We start from the raw sequence: 18,778 nt of genomic DNA on the forward strand, positions 1-18,778 counted from the left end.
GTTATGGAATTAAATTTCACTCGCGTAGAGTTCAAATTAGCAACTGAACCACGACTTGTCACCACTTTCGAGTCAACGGAAGTACGGAACCAATTATTTGCAAGAACGAAAAAAAAAAAAAAAAACTGATAGGAAAATGATGTTGACTACCAACTACACTACAACAGCCATACATTAATCGCTCATCACTTATTTTTGTTTTTGAGAATTTTGTTTTGTTTCTATATTTTTCTTCTTCTTAATAAGCTACAGCAGATAACGTATTTTATTAGTTAAAATAATTTTTCTTTATAAATAAAAGATTAAACCGGCAAATACATGTTTAGGACTCGATTGGTGGACAGGATATGATAAGGGTAGGATATGATATGGGGCTGATAAACTTATATCATGTCTTGTGTTTGATGAGCATCTGATTAGCAATCTGATAAGATTATGTAGAAGGAAAAAAGAAAAAGAAAAAACAAAATATAATGCAATAAATACAAATATATTGGGTAGCGTGATATATTGAGTATCCAATATTGGTATCCTATCTTATTGAATCTTAACTCAGCTCCTCTCATAGGATAAGAAATCATGTATTAGATAGAATAAAATGAGACAATAGGATAAATTAATCATATCATATTGACTCACCAAACAAGAAATAAAAATAAGATATGATAAGTTATCATATTCTATTTTCTTTATCAGGTACTTCAGACATGTTCTTAATGTTTATGTGCACATATTATTAAGGGTTATTAATTTCTTATGTCATACGAGAATCTTTCTTCTTTTGCTGATATAACAAACAATGGGTTTCATTGAATTTTTTTTTTTATCTTTTCTCTTTTAAGTGGAATATATATGTTTGTTGTATTAGCAGGAAAAAAGATTCTTCTCTTCCATGAGAAATCTTTAAGTGAAAAGTTACACTTATTATTTTTTTTACTATTTGTTACTGTCAAATCTTAATAATTAATTTTTGTCAATCTAACGGTTATGATTTATTGAGTCACATTTATTAATTAATTATTAATTCTAATAAATTATAACCGTTAGATTGATGAAAATCAACGGTTAAAATTTAATAGTAATAAGTAGTAAAAAAAAAAAGCAGTAACTATAACCTTTCTCAATCTTTAATCATATTATTAATTTAGGTTTCAGTCTTTTTGTTTACTTTGAATAGATAACAATAGGTGTCAAAAACCTAAGGATCTGATTAATTCGATTTCAGGAGTGGGTCACAATAGGTGTCAAAAACCTAAGGATCAGATTAATTCGATTTCAGGAGTGGGTCTTTTTTCTTTTCTTTTTACTTTTTAAGAATTGCGACTCTCATATGTCCGACCTATTATCCTTTATAATGGTAAAATTCTGGGTGCTACTCTTAATTCTAATTTTCTTTACTATCTATCCTAATCTAATTAATTTCTTAGGGGGCGTTTGGTTGAGGAAATTTTTTTTGAATACTAGAAAAATGTAATTGAAAGGAAAATGGTTGGAAAGTGAGTTTGGTAGGAAAATGTAAAAAAAGTTGTTTGGATGGAAAAAAATTTACTAGGAAAATTGAGAGAAATTCTTGAATGTGTATTTAGTTGAAGATAAAATATTGATGAAAAAACTTAATCAAATTACAAAATTATCCTTTTAAAAATAACCATGTAGGACCAATTGTAAGGGATAATTGTGTTACTTTATAAACCACTTTATTAAGTTCTCGGATTTTTCACACAAATACCACCTTCAAACTTGCTTTTTGGAACAGTGGTTTTTTGCTTTTTAACATGCAAATTCAAAAGCTGGGCAACTGATACTGATGGGTAAATTTAATAAGATTGGGTAAATTTAATAAGATTAGCGAACCAAACGTGGACAACTTATTATGTAGAAATCAGTCTGATGGGAAACAAATCAAAACTATTGAAACAAACAACCCCTTACATCATTTCATATTATGATGCTGCTAAGTTACTTAACAAAAGCAGAAAATAAAGTAAAAAGAAAATCTCTTGGTTTACCCACTCTCAGAGTCTCTTTCTAGAAATAGCAACCACAAATCTCCTTTAATTTCCATGGAATTTGGGAAGCGCTCAAATCTCTTTCACTTTGAGTTGCATCACCCTCAACCCCATTCCACACTTATACAACTACAGTCTACACTTGTAAACTCTCTCTCTCTCTCTCTCTCTCTCTCTCTCTCTCTCAATCATGTTTTAGTTAACTTTTATAGTTTTCCTTTTCAAAGCCACTGAATGGCTTTCTCATTCATTATCTGAGTTGTGTTTTTGCCTCCATTCAGTCCTCTGCTTGAGCTAACACACTCTTTACACTGAGCACATTGACCTATTTCCGCGGTGTTTCTTGATTCATATCACGTGGGGTTCTGACATTTCTGTAGTTTCTTTACTGTTCCTTTGTTTCAAGTTTTCTCTAACGGGTTATCTTTTCCTCTCTCTCTTTTTTTTTCAATCTATTTGGTTTCTCAGGAATTGAGTGGTTATAAAAAAATTGTGGCTTCAGCTTCAGGGACAATAAATTTGTTTGCTTTTCAATCTTTCTCTTGTTGGGGCACTCGCAGTGCTTTTTGAAGGCTCTGCAATGGTTCTTCTTTGTTAACCTTGTTCTCTGGTGAAGCTATGAGATTTGAAATTCTGTTGCTGTTGAGATACTATTCCTGCATCAATTGAAGTGGGGTTGTTTGGTTTCTCTTGTATTCTGATCCTGGTGTGTGCTTGTGATGGAGTCTTGGATTTATGTTTCAGAAGAAAAAGGGTATGTTTCTAATGATGCACTTTCTCCTCCTAATACGCTTGGGAGAAGCAAAGGTTCATTCTTGGGTTGGGAACTGAAAACCCCATGTAGTTTTTCCAATGACATGTTGGCCTTGGGTCAGCAAAACATTGAGAATCAAGGTTTTGAGGAATTGGGTTTTCCTGGAATGTTGGGGAAACAATTCTCTGATGATCCTAGTGGTACTGTTCATAGCAGAAAGATGGATAGTGGTGCTGACTGCAGAATTTCTAATCCTGTTGTGGCTGCCCCAAATGCATTTTCTGCAAGAGAGGACTTCAATTCCAAGCTTTCAAACTCTCTGGGGGACTCTAATTGTTGCAATTCCCTCATTGATTTGAAACTGGGTCGATTTAATGATCATGGAGATGCCATGGATCCAATATTTTCCAAGGGAACTCCCATTTTGTCTTCATCTGAGTCATCGACACCGCCCAAGAGGGTAAGAGCTTCAGGGGTCCACTCTCAAACTACATACTGCCAAGTCTATGGCTGTAACAAGGATCTGAGTGCTTGCAAAGACTACCACAAGAGGCACAAAGTTTGTGAGGTTCACTCCAAGACTTCCAAAGTTATAGTGAACGGCATTGAACAAAGGTTTTGTCAGCAATGTAGTAGGTTGGTCAATCTTTCAAGTTCTCATCTTTCACATCTTTTTTATTTGCAGGTTGCTGCTGTGAGCTAAACTTACATTGAAACTCAAATTTGTTTAGCCTTCACCCAAAGGCTTGCCTCCTTTCTTACACCTATTGGAAAACTAAACCTTGACTTTTTACCTCCTCAATTGCATGCCATATGAGTTTTAAAAGTTTTGATCTGATTTTTGCTTTCACCCTATGCTGTCATGCCTTACCATAACACCCATTATTTTCCAAGTTATATTCCTAACTGTTTTTCCTAGTTGCTTCATATCTGCATTATTGGGAAAAAGGTTGGTTTAACCAATTTTCTAATCGTCCAAATTAATGATTTTGGGTTCTTAGATATTCTTCTTGAGCTAAACACATCTATTCGTTTTTGGTTGTTACTTCTTTTTCTTAAATGGAAGAAACCACCCTTTTATGAATATTCCTATTAAATGTATTATTTTTTCTCCATTAATTTTTCAGCTTCAGATTTTCTAAAATAAATAAGAAACCGTATTGTTATGATATATAGCTTTGCTGTAATGTTTAGCTTACTGTCCAGGTTTCATTTGCTGGCTGAATTTGATGATGGTAAGCGTAGCTGTCGTAAACGCCTTGCAGGCCATAATGAGAGGCGAAGAAAGCCACAAGTCAGTATTCACTCTGGAAAAGCTGGGAGGTTGCTTCAGCCATATGGTGGTAATAATATATTTCTTAAATTATATCATATTAATTGTTCTCTTTCTCCCTCTCAAAGTTCCATCCTTCCTAGATGCACTTGAATATTCCTCTGTTGCTTTTCTTGTTCATTTCTTTTCCATCATGTTTGCTGAAGTTCAAAATTAGAGGATTCATGAATCACTGTAACTTAATAAACCTTCATAGTTGATATTTGACTGCTTCATTATGACAGATATAGAAGCATGCCTTAGTAAACTTGGTTCCTTTTTTTAGTTCATTTTCACCTTTCCAGAGGCTTTCTGAAATATATATGACCATACAGTGTTGAATGAGAATGAGTAAATTTTTTGTTCACTTTTGTGCCTAGCTTCTCAATTTTGAGATTGATTCTGTTGAATCCTGTAGTGCGCTTGTTAGACAATTTTCTGTAAACTTTTAACTTGATGCTATGTCTTTGCTAACTATCTGTCATCATGCCATATCACTCTACGATATGTAATGTAGTTTTCTTAGTTGAAATTATTATGTAGACCTCTATATCATGTACTGGTTCTTTGTCATTCTTTATCAATTGTCAACTTTGTTTCAGAATATATTTCCATTGATATTCTCCTACATGTGCTGGTTTTGTGCCATTCTTTATCAGTTGTCATTTTGGTGTAAGCTTTAATTTGGATTCTTTGGTCAAATGGCGGACGTGAACCATAAGTGACTTATTCTATGAGATTAATGGGATCATATCTGAAGAAAATGATTCTCTGTCAAAATGAAGTCTAATGACTTTTATTTCCCAGTTTTTATTTGACATTACAAACATTATGTTTAAGCATATATATTGGCTGTTGCAACCCATTTTCTGTCTCTGATTAAAAAAAAGAAAGATGAAGTAATGTGACAGTTTCTGTAGTTTACTCTGCATTGTATATTTTGTTTTAGGGTGCATCGGATGTCCTGTTACTGGACATCCTGCAACTCATTTTTTAACTATGTACTCCTGGGAGTACATAGTTGTAATATTAAAGTTACTTTTTTTAATTATGTATTCCCGAGAGTACATAGTCAAAAAATGGTTGCAGGATGAACAGTACCATTCCTGCAACATGATTCTTATATTTCCGTTTGTTTTATGCATGGAATGAGATAAAGTTTCCACATTTCCTTGTGCTTAAAAATTGTGCTAAATTCTAAATTTCCAAGATGTTGTAATCATTACAAACCTGGAATTAGTCGCTATATGTTTAAATATTGGCCAGTGTGACATAAATTCTAAGACCCTTTCGGGTCCTTAATCGGTATTGAGCTGCTTCATTTTTTAAAATTGTTTGTAATTGAAATTTGGTCTTTGACTTCTATAATAACTGATTCGCCAATACTAGTTTTCCAAACATTTGCAATCTTATATTAATAAAAATTTTTGATCTGTAACTTTATAAAGATCCTGTGGTTCTTGCAGATGGCAGATTCCAGGGAACCATGCTAACATCATCATCTTTTATCTGCCAAGAGATACTCCCCAGCGGGGTCTTATCTTTTGAGAAACATGGAACAAGTGACTGGTGGAGACCTATAAAAGCCGAAGATAGCACTGGTTATAGGCATCTTTCTTCTATTCCAACTACCAATGGACATCATCAGTCAAGGTCTCTATTTCCTTCATATAGTGAAAAACAATTTCCCTTTCTTCAGGAAAATGGTGCTACATCTGCCACAGGAAAGATCTTCTGTGAAAATAATAGTCAATATCCACCTGCCCTCACGTCGCAATCATTATTCCAGAACACTTCCTCAGGAAGCGAAGACTTCAATGTTTTTGATACAGAATCAACTGTTCAAGGATTATCGGGAATTTCAGACTCTGGTTGTGCTCTCTCTCTTCTGTCATCTCAATCCCAGAACTCGTCAAGCCAATCATCAGGAATTCCCATGGCTCACCACTTGGTTATTCCAAGCAGCCATAGCCATTACAGCATGAATCAGGTCTCTGAAAAGATGATAGGATTAAGTTCACAGGGTTCTAGTGGAGTGTCGGATAGGTTTCCATCTGAATTGAATCCTGCAGATGGAAGTCATCTTAGTCCTATACTGATATCAGACAATAATGAAATTGTCAACTTTGGAATGGCTGATGGGATTTTCCAAGGGTCAGATTTTGTGAATGTGAAAAATCGTCTTTCTTATGAAGATGGCTCCACCATTGACTTGCTTCAACTGTCATCACAACTTCAGCGAGTTGAGCATCAGAGACGATCCTTGCACGTGAAGCAAGAAAATGATTCTTCCTGCTCTCTCCGGATTACTTAAGATGTGTTAAACAGGTACATTTTCTGTCTCATGGTATTTGATTACCACATTTTGAGGCTTGGCACTGCACATTGTTCTCTAGCTTGAAATCATGTTTCTTCTTTGGTGGGAAAATGAAATCTTGGCAGTAATTTTGAGGCTCAACATCAATGACAACTCAAAGTATATGAACTACAGCCACTGGTGAAAGAAAGGTTTTCTTAATCAATTATTTACTGGATGATTGATAGTTCCAAACCAGTCATGCTATATCCTTTATCTTTGTTCTTTTAAGGGGAACAAACATCTAGTTCATTGACAAGTTGAATGGAACTGTTATAGAGCCTGTTTGGATGAGCTTTTTTCCCTAGAAGCTGTTTTTTTTTTTTTTTTTTTCAAAATAAAATTGTTTTTCATTTTGTCTGTTTAGATGCAACTTTTGAAAAAAGCAAATGTCTGGACAAAAAAAAAAAAAGCAGCAGCTAAAATAGTGCTTGATAAGATTTATGGCTTTTGAAACAGCCAAAATATTGTTTTTAACTTAAAAATGTTTTTTAGATATTGATCCAAACACTAAAAAATTCTTTTAAAAAAAAAGTCCTTCTAAAAAAAGCAATGCATGCAGTTTAAAGTTCATCCAAACAAGCCTGATGCATCTCTCGGAAGCATTGGGTGCCTCAAGCTGATCTTAAACCATGAATACGAATATCAAAATAATTCAAGTGAGAGAGCTTTAATTTAATTTCTTTCGGTTTTATTTTATTCTATACACATAAAAGCTAAATGTTTGATAGGGATATGTATGTAATGAGCAGTTAATATTGTTCTCTTGGTGTTCATCTAGCCTCCATTTGCAGCATTGCTTTCCATTCTGAAGTCCATTTTGAGATTTAATTCTCTAACAACATTTCTCTGTTCAGAGGGTTAAAAAATTTTCATTTTCCATTGGTACAGGAAACAACTTGTGCTTGTGCAGCCTGTTGTGACAAACACCAATGTCAATCATCTTAAACAATGTAGAGCAGAGAGGAAGAAGGTTTCGATGGTATCTGCATTACTCATCTGCTACTAACTAGTTTAAATAGTTTTCTTGTGTTGATTCGGATCAAGAAGCTGACCAACCAGTGGTTCGGACACAATAGTCCCTCTCAGTCTGATATGTAATAAACAAAAAGCCTGAGATGTATCAAAGTGTGCTCTTCAGGTTCATGCCATTAATATTTATTAACTAAAACTGAGGAGTGATGTTCAATTTCGTGGAGGTCTAAATGAATGAAACTTATGCCATGATGAATATTAATTTATTTTTTCTTGTTTATGAGATTTCTCTACCGGTTTATCGATTAGTTGATTAATTCGGTCAAGCTAAGGGCGGCAAAGTTTTTCAAATCAAGATTTTAATACAGCTACATATTCGGAACTCGAATTTGAGACAATTGGTTAGGCAAAAAAATTTATTTATTGTAATTTAATTAAATAATTACGCATTTATTGCAGTTTGGAGAGTATTTACAGATCTATTGCACAATGTGACGTCTTTTTTGGGCGTCACATGTGACGCCTCATTTAGGCGTCTCTCACCAAGGGAAGACGCCCCAATGGGGCGTCTCTCATGAGGTGTTGACACATGTCATTTCTCTCTCCAAAAAAAATAATAATATAATCATAAAACTTCTTAAGGCCATAACTTTTGACTCGGGTATCCAATTCAGGTAAATTTTTTTTTGATTCCACATAACTTTTCGAGATCTATGTAATGACATCTCATTTGATATATTTTATTTCTCACAAACATAATTTAAATTTGCAAGAATGGTACTATACGAGCGTTTAAACCTAAAAGTCTCTTAGTTCTTTCCGAATCAACACCAAACACACCAAAACCAAGTGTTTGAAAAAAATAGTGTACAATGTTATTGAACCGAAATTCGTATTGTGTATCGTTTGGTTGATTTTTTGTATCTTGAATCATACGGTATCATAAGTTACATCCTTCTATTTTATGACTTTTTTCTTTAAAGCCATTTAAATTATAGCTTCTGAATGGTTTTCAAAAATAAAATCCTTCTTACTTAGAGATTTATAATATTTATTTATTTATTTTTTTATTATACATATTTTTCAAATTGATTTTTGAGTTTAAGTCACAAATCAAATCAAATCTTTATTTTGTTTTCCTTATTAATCATAATTTTTTAGATTTTTTTAAATTTAAATCACAAACCAAAACTTTATTTATTTTTTATATTAAAAATTAAAAAATGTGATTTTTTTTAAATTTAAATCACAAACTAAATCTTTATTTTTTTTATATTAAATCAAAAATCTAGTACTCAGATGCTTGTAGATTTAAACGCTCTTATAATACCATTCTTGCAAATTTAAATTATGTTTGAGAGAAATAAAATATATCAAATGAGATGTCATTGCGTAGATCTCGAAAAGTTATGTGGAATCAAAAAAAGAATTACCTGAATTGGATTTTTTTTATATTAAATCACAAATCTAGTACTCAGAGGCTTGTGGATTTAAACGCTCTTATAATATCATTCTTGCAAATTTAAATTATGTTTGTGAGAAATAAAATATATCAAATGAGATGTCATTGCGTAGATCTCGAAAAGTTATGTGGAATCAAAAAAAGAATTACCTGAATTGGATACCCGAGTCAAAAGTTATGGCCTTCAGAAGTTTTATGATTAAATTATAATTTTTTTTGGAGAGAGAAATAACATGTGTCAACACCTCATGAGAGACGCTCCATTGGGGCGTCTTCCCTTGGTGAGAGACGCCTAAATGAGGCGTCACATGTGACGCCCAAAAAAGGCGTCACATTGTGCAATAGATCCGTAATTATTTCCAAAACTGTAATAAATGTGTAATTATTTAATTAAATTACAATAAATAAATTTTTTTGCCCAATTGGTTAAGCTGAAATATATCAAAGATAAGCACACACAGAACACCAAGAATGACCTAAAAGAACTGGATTTTCTGATATATTGATTGAAAGCAATTAAGGAAAATACAATTGTAGAGACAATTTCATAAATAATGGGAGAAGAAAGAAAACATACAAGAAAAGCTAAAAGGTTTTCTGGAGCAATTTGAGAGGCTTCAGATTTCTCTCATAATCTGGTTTCCAGCCTAAGAAATCTCAAATTCTCAGTCTGCCTTCACACATTTCGCCCTCCCCATCTTATACTAAGCTTAACCTCCTAGAATATTCTAAAGTTAGTTATGCCACTTCTCCTTACATATACCTATGTATATATTCCAATCATAATTCTTTATCAATTGATTCACGTATTTGATGTTCCATGAATATTAATTAACTCTGCATCAATCCAATATTTCATCTTTGTATACTAATAACAATGCTAGTCATGAAGTCCAACCAAGTAAAGTAGTTTTTTTGCTATTGTTTTTATTGGTACAAGGTTGGGGGGAAGAAGAAAAAAGAAAAAAGAACTGCATAGTATTGTTATGGCATGGCATGGCTTCTTCATCTTCATGCAAAGAGGAAGAGCCTCTACAGAGTTCAATTCCATAATCATTTTCCAAAATAACGTAATACGAGAGAGAGAGAGCATCAGCAAGAAAATTAACAACGTCAAAGTACCAAGCACAAGAGTTCACGAAAAACTATTTTATCCTTTAGCACCATCTGATTTCCATGAACAAGAGCTATGAGCTAAAGCCTCCTAATCCACATTACATTTAATAGCACCACCTTACACAAGATTACCAAAAAAAAAAATAGCACCACCCTCCCTCGAGGTTCGTGTTTCACTTTATTATAGTGAATTGTGTTCGCCGCAGAATGATTAATTAAATTTCTATCAATAAAACATTTCATACGAAAAAAATCACAAAGTCGTTGTAGTATAGTGGTGAGTATTTCCGCCTGTCACGCGGACGACCCGGGTTCGATCCCCGGCAACGGCGATTTTGAAATTTTGTTACCCTTTTTTTTCGTTTTATAATTTTGTTGGGCATAGCCTTAACAAACTCCAGAGTGTGAGAACATCTCGTATCACAAAAAAGGCTTCTGCTGCGGAATAGGGCCCAAAAGTTATGGGCTTTTACGTATTCACCACTTACCTTAATTCACAATTAATTAAATATAAGCAGGAGAAGGACCACTCCACAACTCAGCTTGCCTCACAATTACCATGCTGTGAAATTGTTATGTACTTAAAGAACTGTATTACAAAATGCTGATATTGAATTACAATGTGTAAAATAGACATTTTCTGAACAACCCCAATCGTTAAGAACAATTACAAAGTTATGGATTTGTTAGTTACTTCCAGGATTATCTTATCATATGCTTGTATTACATTAGAATGTGTACAATATATATTTTCTGAACAATCCCAATCGTTAAGAACAATTACAATGATATGGAATTGTTAGGTACATCTAGAATTGTATAATCATATGGTGGTATTACATTAGAATCTGTAAAATATATATTTTCTGAAAAATCCCAATAGTTAAGAATATATGACAAACTCCTAAGGCAATTGAGCTCCTAAGGATTTGTTTGGGTCAGGATTCAAATCATGTCTTAAGCAAATTTTTGAAAAAAATTTGGGGTCCAGAGGACATGCCTCTCTCCTCGAAGGAGGATTAGTCTCATTTTCCTTCGGAACAAGATTATGAATCAAATTAATCTTTAAAAAGAATATTATCACATGATATTGTGTTAGTTAAAGAATAATTTTGAGCTGAAACAGCAAATTTAGTTAAAGATGTTGTTGGTGTCTGCCGGCTTTCACATTATGATAGTCCAAATGAAATTTTGGGAGCAGCTTTTGTTTTGGGTTATTGGGCATTGGACGGCACAAAGGAACATGCAATGGGAACACTCTGAACATGCCAACCAACCAGCTGTGATAATTGACTATCAAGTATCAACTTCACAAAACAAGGAAAACCGAATCATATTTACGTTCACCCCAACGCTACTAAACCGAAACGTTAACGTTTTCCTAAGTATTCCTTTACGTTACTATTTATAGAATTAAACACAAGTAACTCATTTTGGTTCCGTCAAATCATGTTTCATGTTTAGTTGTTCATTAGGGTGATGTTTATGGAAACTCATAAAAGGACATAAAAGTTTTGTTTGAAAAACAAAAATTATTAATTCCATTAATGTTAATAATACTTTTGTTTTTTTTTGTTTTTGTTTTTGTTTTTTTTGTTTTTGTTTTTTTTGGATAAGACAGGAAAGAAAAGACAGAAAGAGAGGACTAGCTGTAACATCACAAGCGCTGATGAGGGTGGGGAGTGATCACCGGTTCGAAAGGGCATGGACAATGAGCGGCTCCTGACAGGCTTTCAGCTGGGGGTTACATGCATGAATGAATCAAATCGACACCCGAAAGAGAGGGATTCCAACGACTGTGCAGGTGTGAGACTGCACAGTTTGAGATAGCTTATAAGAATTAATTGGTATTACCTATACTAACAAGATGCATATGCTTTTCGGTAGCCCGGATCGGAAGAACTCCACAGTTAAGCGTGCTTGACTTGGAGCAATTCTGGGATGGGTGACCTCCTGGGAAGTTTTTCCGGGAAGTGTGCGAGTGAGGAAAAAGCACACTGAAAAGTCTCGTGTTAGTATGTGGGGATAGTCATTGATTCTTGAAGCGGCCGGGCGTTACACTAGCTAGCTACCATTCTGGGATACACAGCTCCCAACTGGTCTTTCCTCAATAAACTAATACAGTAAACGGGAGGAGAGTCAAGGATCTCCACATTCCAATCTAAGTGAGCAAAAGAAGCAGCTAGACTATCAGCTACCGAATTGCCTTCCCTATGCACATGGGTTAATTTCACTCTCCAGTCCCACTTTAGACAGGTCTGAATTCTCAAGACCAGAGACCGATACGGTTGGGAAGCCCTGCATTCATTCTCCAATAGCTTAATTGCAGTCATTGAGTCACTTTCCAGACAAACTCTTTTGTAACCTTTATCCCAAGCGAGTCTCAGGCCTTGAAGGATCCCATTTAGCTCAGCTGAGAGAGAGTTCCCATGCCCAGTGTTTTTCCTGAATCCAACTAGCCAATTACCTGCTGAGTCCCTGATTACTCCACCACACGCGGTTTTACTTCCATCCAAGGAACTTGATCCATCCGTATTGACCTTGTACCAGTCAAGAGGCGGGGGACTCCAAGTAATGCCAACCACCGTTCTGGGACGGAGGAGAAGAGATGCTGCTGACAACATCTTGTCTGCCAGGTACGTATTCTCTACCAAATTCCTGATGCGAAGAAACGTGCCAATGGCGTTTGGAGGTTTGTTGTTAAAGACAAATTCATTCCGGTCTAGCCAAATGAACCAGCATGTAACTCCAAACCAAGTAGCTCTAGAACCATCACGATTCCCTGAGTTTTTTCTCAAATTCCAATCCATCCACCGATCCAGAGTAATATTAGAGAAGTGAGGTATGAGACCTGGACCTAAAACTAGATTCCAAACTCTACGAGCCCAAACACAATCCCTTACCATGTGTAGACTGTCTTCATAAGGATTATTACATCTAGGACATGTGGCGGTACTGCACAATCCTCTTTTCAATCTCTGATCATTGGTTAGGATCCTGTTGTGAAGAAGAAGCCAGAGGAAAAATTGGATCTTGTGAGGCCCTTTCCAATCCCAGCGAATACTCCAAAGGTCATTAGTGGGGTGAGTGGATGCTGAGAGTTTCCTGTAGGCGCTTCTCACAGAGAAAGACCCATCATTGGACTCATTCCAAATGATGCAGTCTACACCGTCTTCTGGGAGAGGTGGAGTGTGCCCAGCTATGGTGTTAGTGATATTAGGGGGGAGGAGATGTTGGAACAGATGCCATTTCCACCTGCCATGTTCATCCACCAGATCGCTAACATTCCAAGCAAGGCATTCCTCGGGGGCAGGAGAAGAAGCTGAAGCTAGGAGAGAGGTCGTATTGTGGAGCCATATGTCTGTCCAAAAATTAGTTTTGTTTCCATCTCCAACCAGGAATCTTGAGTTCTCCATCACGTGGTGCCAACAGTTTTGGACACCTTTCCAGAGATTGGATTTAGCCGAACATCTCCCTAAGTTCGGAATCAAATCTTCCCCAACTCCATACTTGTTGCGAATGACCTTCACCCAGAGAGCCTCCGGTTTGGATAGGATCCCATGGCCAATCTTCATCATCATGGATTTATTCATTAATCTAGATTGCTTCAGTCCTACACCACCATATCCTTTTTGGGAACAAAGAGTCTCCTAGTTGACCAAGTGAACTTTACGGTGATATGGAGCTGAACCCCAAATGAAATTCCTTGTTGTTTTATCCAGATCATCACACAGTTGTAGCGGGAGATTAACTGATTGCATGGTGTAGGTAGGTAGTGCAGCTAACACTGACTTAGCAAGAGTGACTCGACCAACCAGAGATAGTGTTTGATGACTCCAACTATTCAAGCGGTTGTGAACTCTCTCCAACACCTTATACAAAGAGCTATTGGATACACGCCTATGGTGGAGAGGTATGCCTAAGTATTTGCCCAGATCTCCTGTTAAGTTTATGTTCAGGCACTCACTGATCTTTTTTGCCTTGGGAAAGCAGGTATTCTTGGAGAAGAACACTCTTGATTTCTCTCTGCTCACACGTTTTCCGGAAGCTTGACAGAAAGTTCTAAGAACCTGATTAATAAGCTGAGCTTGGTCAACTGTAGCTTCCGTAAACAAGATAACATCAACCGCAAAGAAAAGGTGTGTTAGGGGAGGCCCATTCTTCTTAAGATTCACTGGTTTCCAAGCTCTGACTTCCTTCGCAACCTGGATTAAGTGGGCGAGTCTTTCAGCGCACAGGACAAAGAGGTAAGGGGATAATGGGTCTCCTTGCCGAATCCCTCTTCCTGGTTTGAAATCTCTGGTCTTAGAGCCGTTCCACAAGAGATTCATGGAAGCAGAGCTAACACACTTGTCAATCAGCTTAATTAAGTTCCCAGGAAGACCAATTTCCATGAGGGTATCATGGATGAAAGTCCACTCCAAACGGTCGTAGGCTTTTTCGAGATCCAGCTTTATAGCCATCCATTGCTTTGATCCTTTCTTTAATCTCATGGAGTGTATGACTTCCTGGGCAATAATAATATTATCAGTCCCATTCCTCCCGAGTACGAAGCTGCACTGGTTGGGGGAGATCCAGGTCTGCATGTATTCCCTCAGGCGACTCGCCACTATCTTGGTAACAATCTTATAGGACACATTGCATAAGCTAATGGGCCTAAATTGATTAATTCTTTCTGGCACCTCGACCTTTGGGATGAGAACCAGGAGGGTCTGGTTGATCTCCTCCACCCTATCTGGATTTAAGAAGATTTCCCTTACAAGCTGGTATAATGACTGGGAGATTGTGTTCCACTGAGCATGGTAGAAAACAACCTGGAGACCATCAGGTCCAGGGGCTTTGAATTTCCCCATGTTGAACGTAATCTGTTTTAATTTCTTCATTGGAAGGCAGCCTTCCTAGATCAGAAATTCTTTCCTCCTCTAGTCTAGGGAAAGCATCTCTAATAGGGAAATCATCCAAGCAATCCACCTCTGCAGTGTAGATTCCCTCGAAGTATTCCACGACCAAGTCTATGATCTCCTGGGTATCTGTTATCCAGTTGCCTTCCTCATTCTTGATAGCAGTGATTTTGTTTCTCCTTCTCCTAGCCACTGTGTTAGAGTGGTAGAATTTGGTATTCCTATCCCCCATCTTAATCCAGTCACACCGAGACCTTTGAAACCAATCAAGCTCTTCCCTGATGAGGATACGCTCCAGTTCACGCCAGAGGGATCTCAACAAGTTGTCCAGGCTGTGATCATATCTGTAGCTGATTTGATCCTCAATACCTTTAATTCTAGCATGTAATCTATTCTTCTGGCACTGGGCTATCTTGAAGGTATTCTTATGCCAGTCAATAACTTTTTCCTGGAAAGTATCCCTCGCTTTTGACCACTTGTGAGGCGAATTCCAACAGTTAGAAACCAGATCACCAAAGTTGTCTGTTGTGAGCCAGGACGCAAGAAAGCGAAAAGGTTTGTTTCCTGTTGGCTGATCGTCATCTCTTTTGTTGGTTAGGAGGATGGGGCGGTGATCCGAAGAGTAAGAAGGGAGGTGGATCACTCCCCTGTTCTCCCAAGTGAGATTCCAGCTATCGTTAACACAGACTCTGTCTAATCTTTCTTGGAGCTCATTCCTTTTCCAGGTGAACCCGGGGCCTGAGAGTCCAATATCCTTGATGAGGCAGGAGTCGAGGCAATTTTTGAAATTTGTTGCACTGGACCAGCAGAAGTCACTTCCTCCTTTTTTCTCAGATGGCCAAAGCATTGCATTGAAGTCCCCAAGCACCATCCAAGAGTAATTCCCCACAGATTCGACAATTTGGTTAAGAGCCTTCTAAAGAAGGTGCCTTTCCAGTCGTCTTGGGCTAGTGTACACAAAGGTGGTTAATTCCTCTATCCCTGACTCATTGTGATGTGCTTTTACATGGACAAATTGGTGGTGGGATAGGAGAACCTGGATTGAGATATCAGAGTTGTCCCAAAGGACCCAAATTCCACCAGAGAATCTGATAGCATCCTGGCGGTGGAAATTACTGAACCCCAACTGTTTAATCCTGGTGGCAGCTTTCGCTCCACTACATTTTGTTTCTAGAAAGACCATGACTTTGATCCTATACCTGAACTTTAGGTCCCGTATTAGGCCTAAGAAACCTTTCTTGTGAACACCTCTACTATTCTAAATGATGTAATTCATTAAATAAACAATTTGTATAGTAGTAGAGGCCCAATACGAACCGAGTCCAACCATCAAAAGGATTGAGTTGGTGACCCCAAAGCCTCTAGGGTCCGGTCCAGTAGCACGTTCTCTTGATCCTTGTCTATGTGTTTCATCAAGGATAATATCTCTTCATCTTTTGCTCGTTTCGCTTCTGACTCCACGGCTGATGGAATGATGTTAACGTTATCCAGCTGGAGAGGCAGTAAAGGCTTTTTAGCCATCTCTCCAAGTGTATTTTTCATTGGTCCAGTCTGTTTCTTGTTGGGCCCAATGTAAGGCTTGTTATCCTTCCTGGGTGTTTTGGTTTTAGACTTTGGGCCACCACTACCCAAATTACCCTTTTCCTTCCTTGGTTATTTATCAATTAGGATGCAATCTTTTTGACAGCCACTACTGGGCCCAGCGATATTTCGTAGGGAGGGAAACAATGGCCTGTTGACTTCAGCCACCTTTTTCTCTGATTGGACCACCGATTTCTGAAATCCCTAATCTTTAGCTACTGGAGGAGTGACAGTAACCTGCATAGCCGTCTGATTCCCTGATTTGCTTGCTGTTATGGGTAAGCTATCCTTCCTGATAGCCCTGCTCTGAATCACCTGTCTCCTAGGACTGACATTATTGTCCTGAGGACTGGTTTGTCCCTTCCCTAAGCCCTCCGTTGTTGGTTTCGCTTTTCCGGTGGGCGGAGTTTCCGGAACCGCCTTCAACCGACGACTCTTATGGTATCTCTTCACTATCATCCACTCTCCAAATGCGTTTGGTTCTTCGGTTTCACCTTTAGCTGCCAAGGCTACTTTCCTGGTACCTCCATTATCGACCACACCGCAGTGCTGGTTCTTGGTTGCAAGGTTAGTTCCAACCCCACAGGTGTCTTTACGGTGGCCGTACCTGCCGCAGCTAAAGCATAACATGTGTAAACCTTCGTATCCTACCTGATAGGTACTGTCTTTCCTTTTAAACTTAGATAAGAGACTCTTTCTCATGTCCACTTCCACACAGATTCTTGCAAAACGGGCTTTCTGCGTTAGTTCACCCTATCCGGCTTCGTTCTTCCTCAGAGAGCTCCTATCAATTTTAAGGGTTTTACCAAATATATTCCCAATCTGCCAAAGGTGTTGGCTTGAGTAGAGTTCGATTGGTAATCTAGGTATTCTCACCCAGACCGCCAGCTTCCTCACCTCCTCATCGTAGGGGTTAAAAAGGGGTCTCCACCTTTGCACCACAAGGTAATGCTCCACTACAATCCACGACCCATCTTGAAGGACATGAATGTAGTCCCTTTCCTCCTTGAAACGAATTAGTAAGTGCCCATTGTCCAGGGTAATTAGTTCATAGGAGCCGACCAAGTTCCATTGTTTCTCCAGTTTCGTCATCAGGAATTTTGGGTTAATCTTCCTTCCGAGTAGCTTAATAATGAGAGCCTTCCTCCATTGTTTGCAATCCTCTTTGTGTTGTTCCTTAGATACTCTGTAGGTAGGGCATATGGGATCATCTTCTTCTTTAGCCTCGTCCATGTCTTCCGCTTCCTCCTCTTCCCTTTGACTGATTGACCATTCATCTTCTTCTTCAGGAGAAGAGTACTTTTGGCCGTTCAGTTGGATGACTTTGTCTCTATAGGAAATAGAGCTTTTCTGTTTTGATCCTGGTTGACTGCAGGTAATATCCGGATTTTTCTCCATATTGTTCAGCACAGGCCTCACTATTGAGGTTAATGGGACATCAGTCATTGAGATTTCTGTTACATCTTTGGGTTTGTCTATGCTCCTAAGGAGGAGATCTTCTTCTTCACTCGCTTTCCCTCTGCTCTCGTTTTCTCCTCGGTTCTCCATTGCCTTGTACGTTGTTAGTATGGGTACAAATGACTTCTTGGAAAACTATTTCTTAGAACCTACTCGCCCTAGCCAATTCAGCTTGGAAAATTTTCAGAATTTTTACTTTTGTTTTTTTGGTAAATATGTTAAGAGTACTTAGTTTGGAATCCAAGAGGAGCGTTGGCAAAGTGTGCTTCCCGGTAAGAATAAGTTGTGTAGTCTATAAGGACTACGATTTAACTTATTTTGCAAAAAATTAAGTTTAAGTTATATTTAACTAAGATAAGGTCCTGTGGTTTTAAAAAGGCTTATTTAACTTACGATTTTAGCCTATTTATATATTATTTAAAAATAAATTATAATATTTACATAATTTATATATATATATAGGCTTTTTGACCTTTTTATCCTTCATTAATTAATTAATAACCATTTTTCCCCTTATCCAAAACTATCTACCAATCTGCCTCTCTTTAATCGATTAACTTGAAGATTTAATCGATTAAATGGTCAAAACTGGCAAAAATGGTTGACTTGAAGATTTAATCGATTAAATCTCCCTGTTCAATCGATTAATCTCCAAAGCACCCAACGCTACAAAGCACCTTGTTTTCTCTCTTCTCTCACTGCCTTGATTGTTTCCACAATCAATTAATTTCCGTTATTAGGGTTTTTTGAAATGTGGAGGGATAACAATGGAGTCTTCTGAATCCGAATCAATTGGTTTATCCAGCAAAGACCCACAATTGAATTCTGAAGTTGAACCTTCTTCCCCTGTTTTC

At 37.3% G+C, this 18,778-nt stretch overlaps 2 protein-coding genes and 1 non-coding gene across 5 annotated transcripts; 2 read left to right on the plus strand and 1 right to left on the minus strand.

Moving 5' to 3' along the window:
- The first annotated feature begins 2,137 nt into the window (after positions 1-2,137).
- LOC133283611 (squamosa promoter-binding-like protein 6) lies at positions 2,138-7,645 on the plus strand. Of its 3 annotated transcripts, none has more exons than XM_061480494.1 (5): positions 2,138-2,153; positions 2,291-3,399; positions 3,970-4,106; positions 5,542-6,403; positions 7,323-7,645. In XM_061480494.1, the coding sequence occupies exons 2-4, from the start codon at positions 2,729-2,731 to the stop codon at positions 6,387-6,389; spliced, it is 1,656 nt and encodes a 551-aa protein (XP_061336478.1). In that variant the 5' UTR covers positions 2,138-2,153; positions 2,291-2,728; the 3' UTR covers positions 6,390-6,403; positions 7,323-7,645. The 3 variants fall into 3 exon arrangements, with proteins under 3 accessions (XP_061336478.1, XP_061336477.1, XP_061336479.1); XM_061480493.1 differs by lacking the exon at positions 2,138-2,153 and having other exon boundaries at positions 2,204-2,366; positions 2,478-3,399; XM_061480495.1 differs by lacking the exon at positions 2,138-2,153 and having other exon boundaries at positions 2,204-2,366; positions 2,478-3,399; positions 3,970-4,103; positions 5,524-6,403.
- Positions 7,646-10,244: 2,599 nt separating this feature from the next.
- Positions 10,245-10,316, plus strand: TRNAD-GUC (transfer RNA aspartic acid (anticodon GUC)). The gene has a single exon. It is a non-coding gene; the product is annotated as a tRNA-Asp (tRNA).
- A 6,903-nt stretch (positions 10,317-17,219) lies between these two features.
- Positions 17,220-18,014, minus strand: LOC133283612 (uncharacterized). Its single transcript, XM_061480496.1, has one exon. It carries the CDS (start codon positions 18,012-18,014, stop codon positions 17,220-17,222), a length of 795 nt encoding a protein of 264 aa, XP_061336480.1.
- Between the last annotated feature and the right edge of the window lie 764 nt (positions 18,015-18,778).

This window comes from Gastrolobium bilobum, unplaced genomic scaffold (assembly GCF_033153095.1).
Source record: "Gastrolobium bilobum isolate Gb01-03AN ecotype WA unplaced genomic scaffold, APGP_CSIRO_Gbil_v1 utg28565, whole genome shotgun sequence".
Classification (NCBI taxonomy): domain Eukaryota; kingdom Viridiplantae; phylum Streptophyta; class Magnoliopsida; order Fabales; family Fabaceae; genus Gastrolobium; species Gastrolobium bilobum.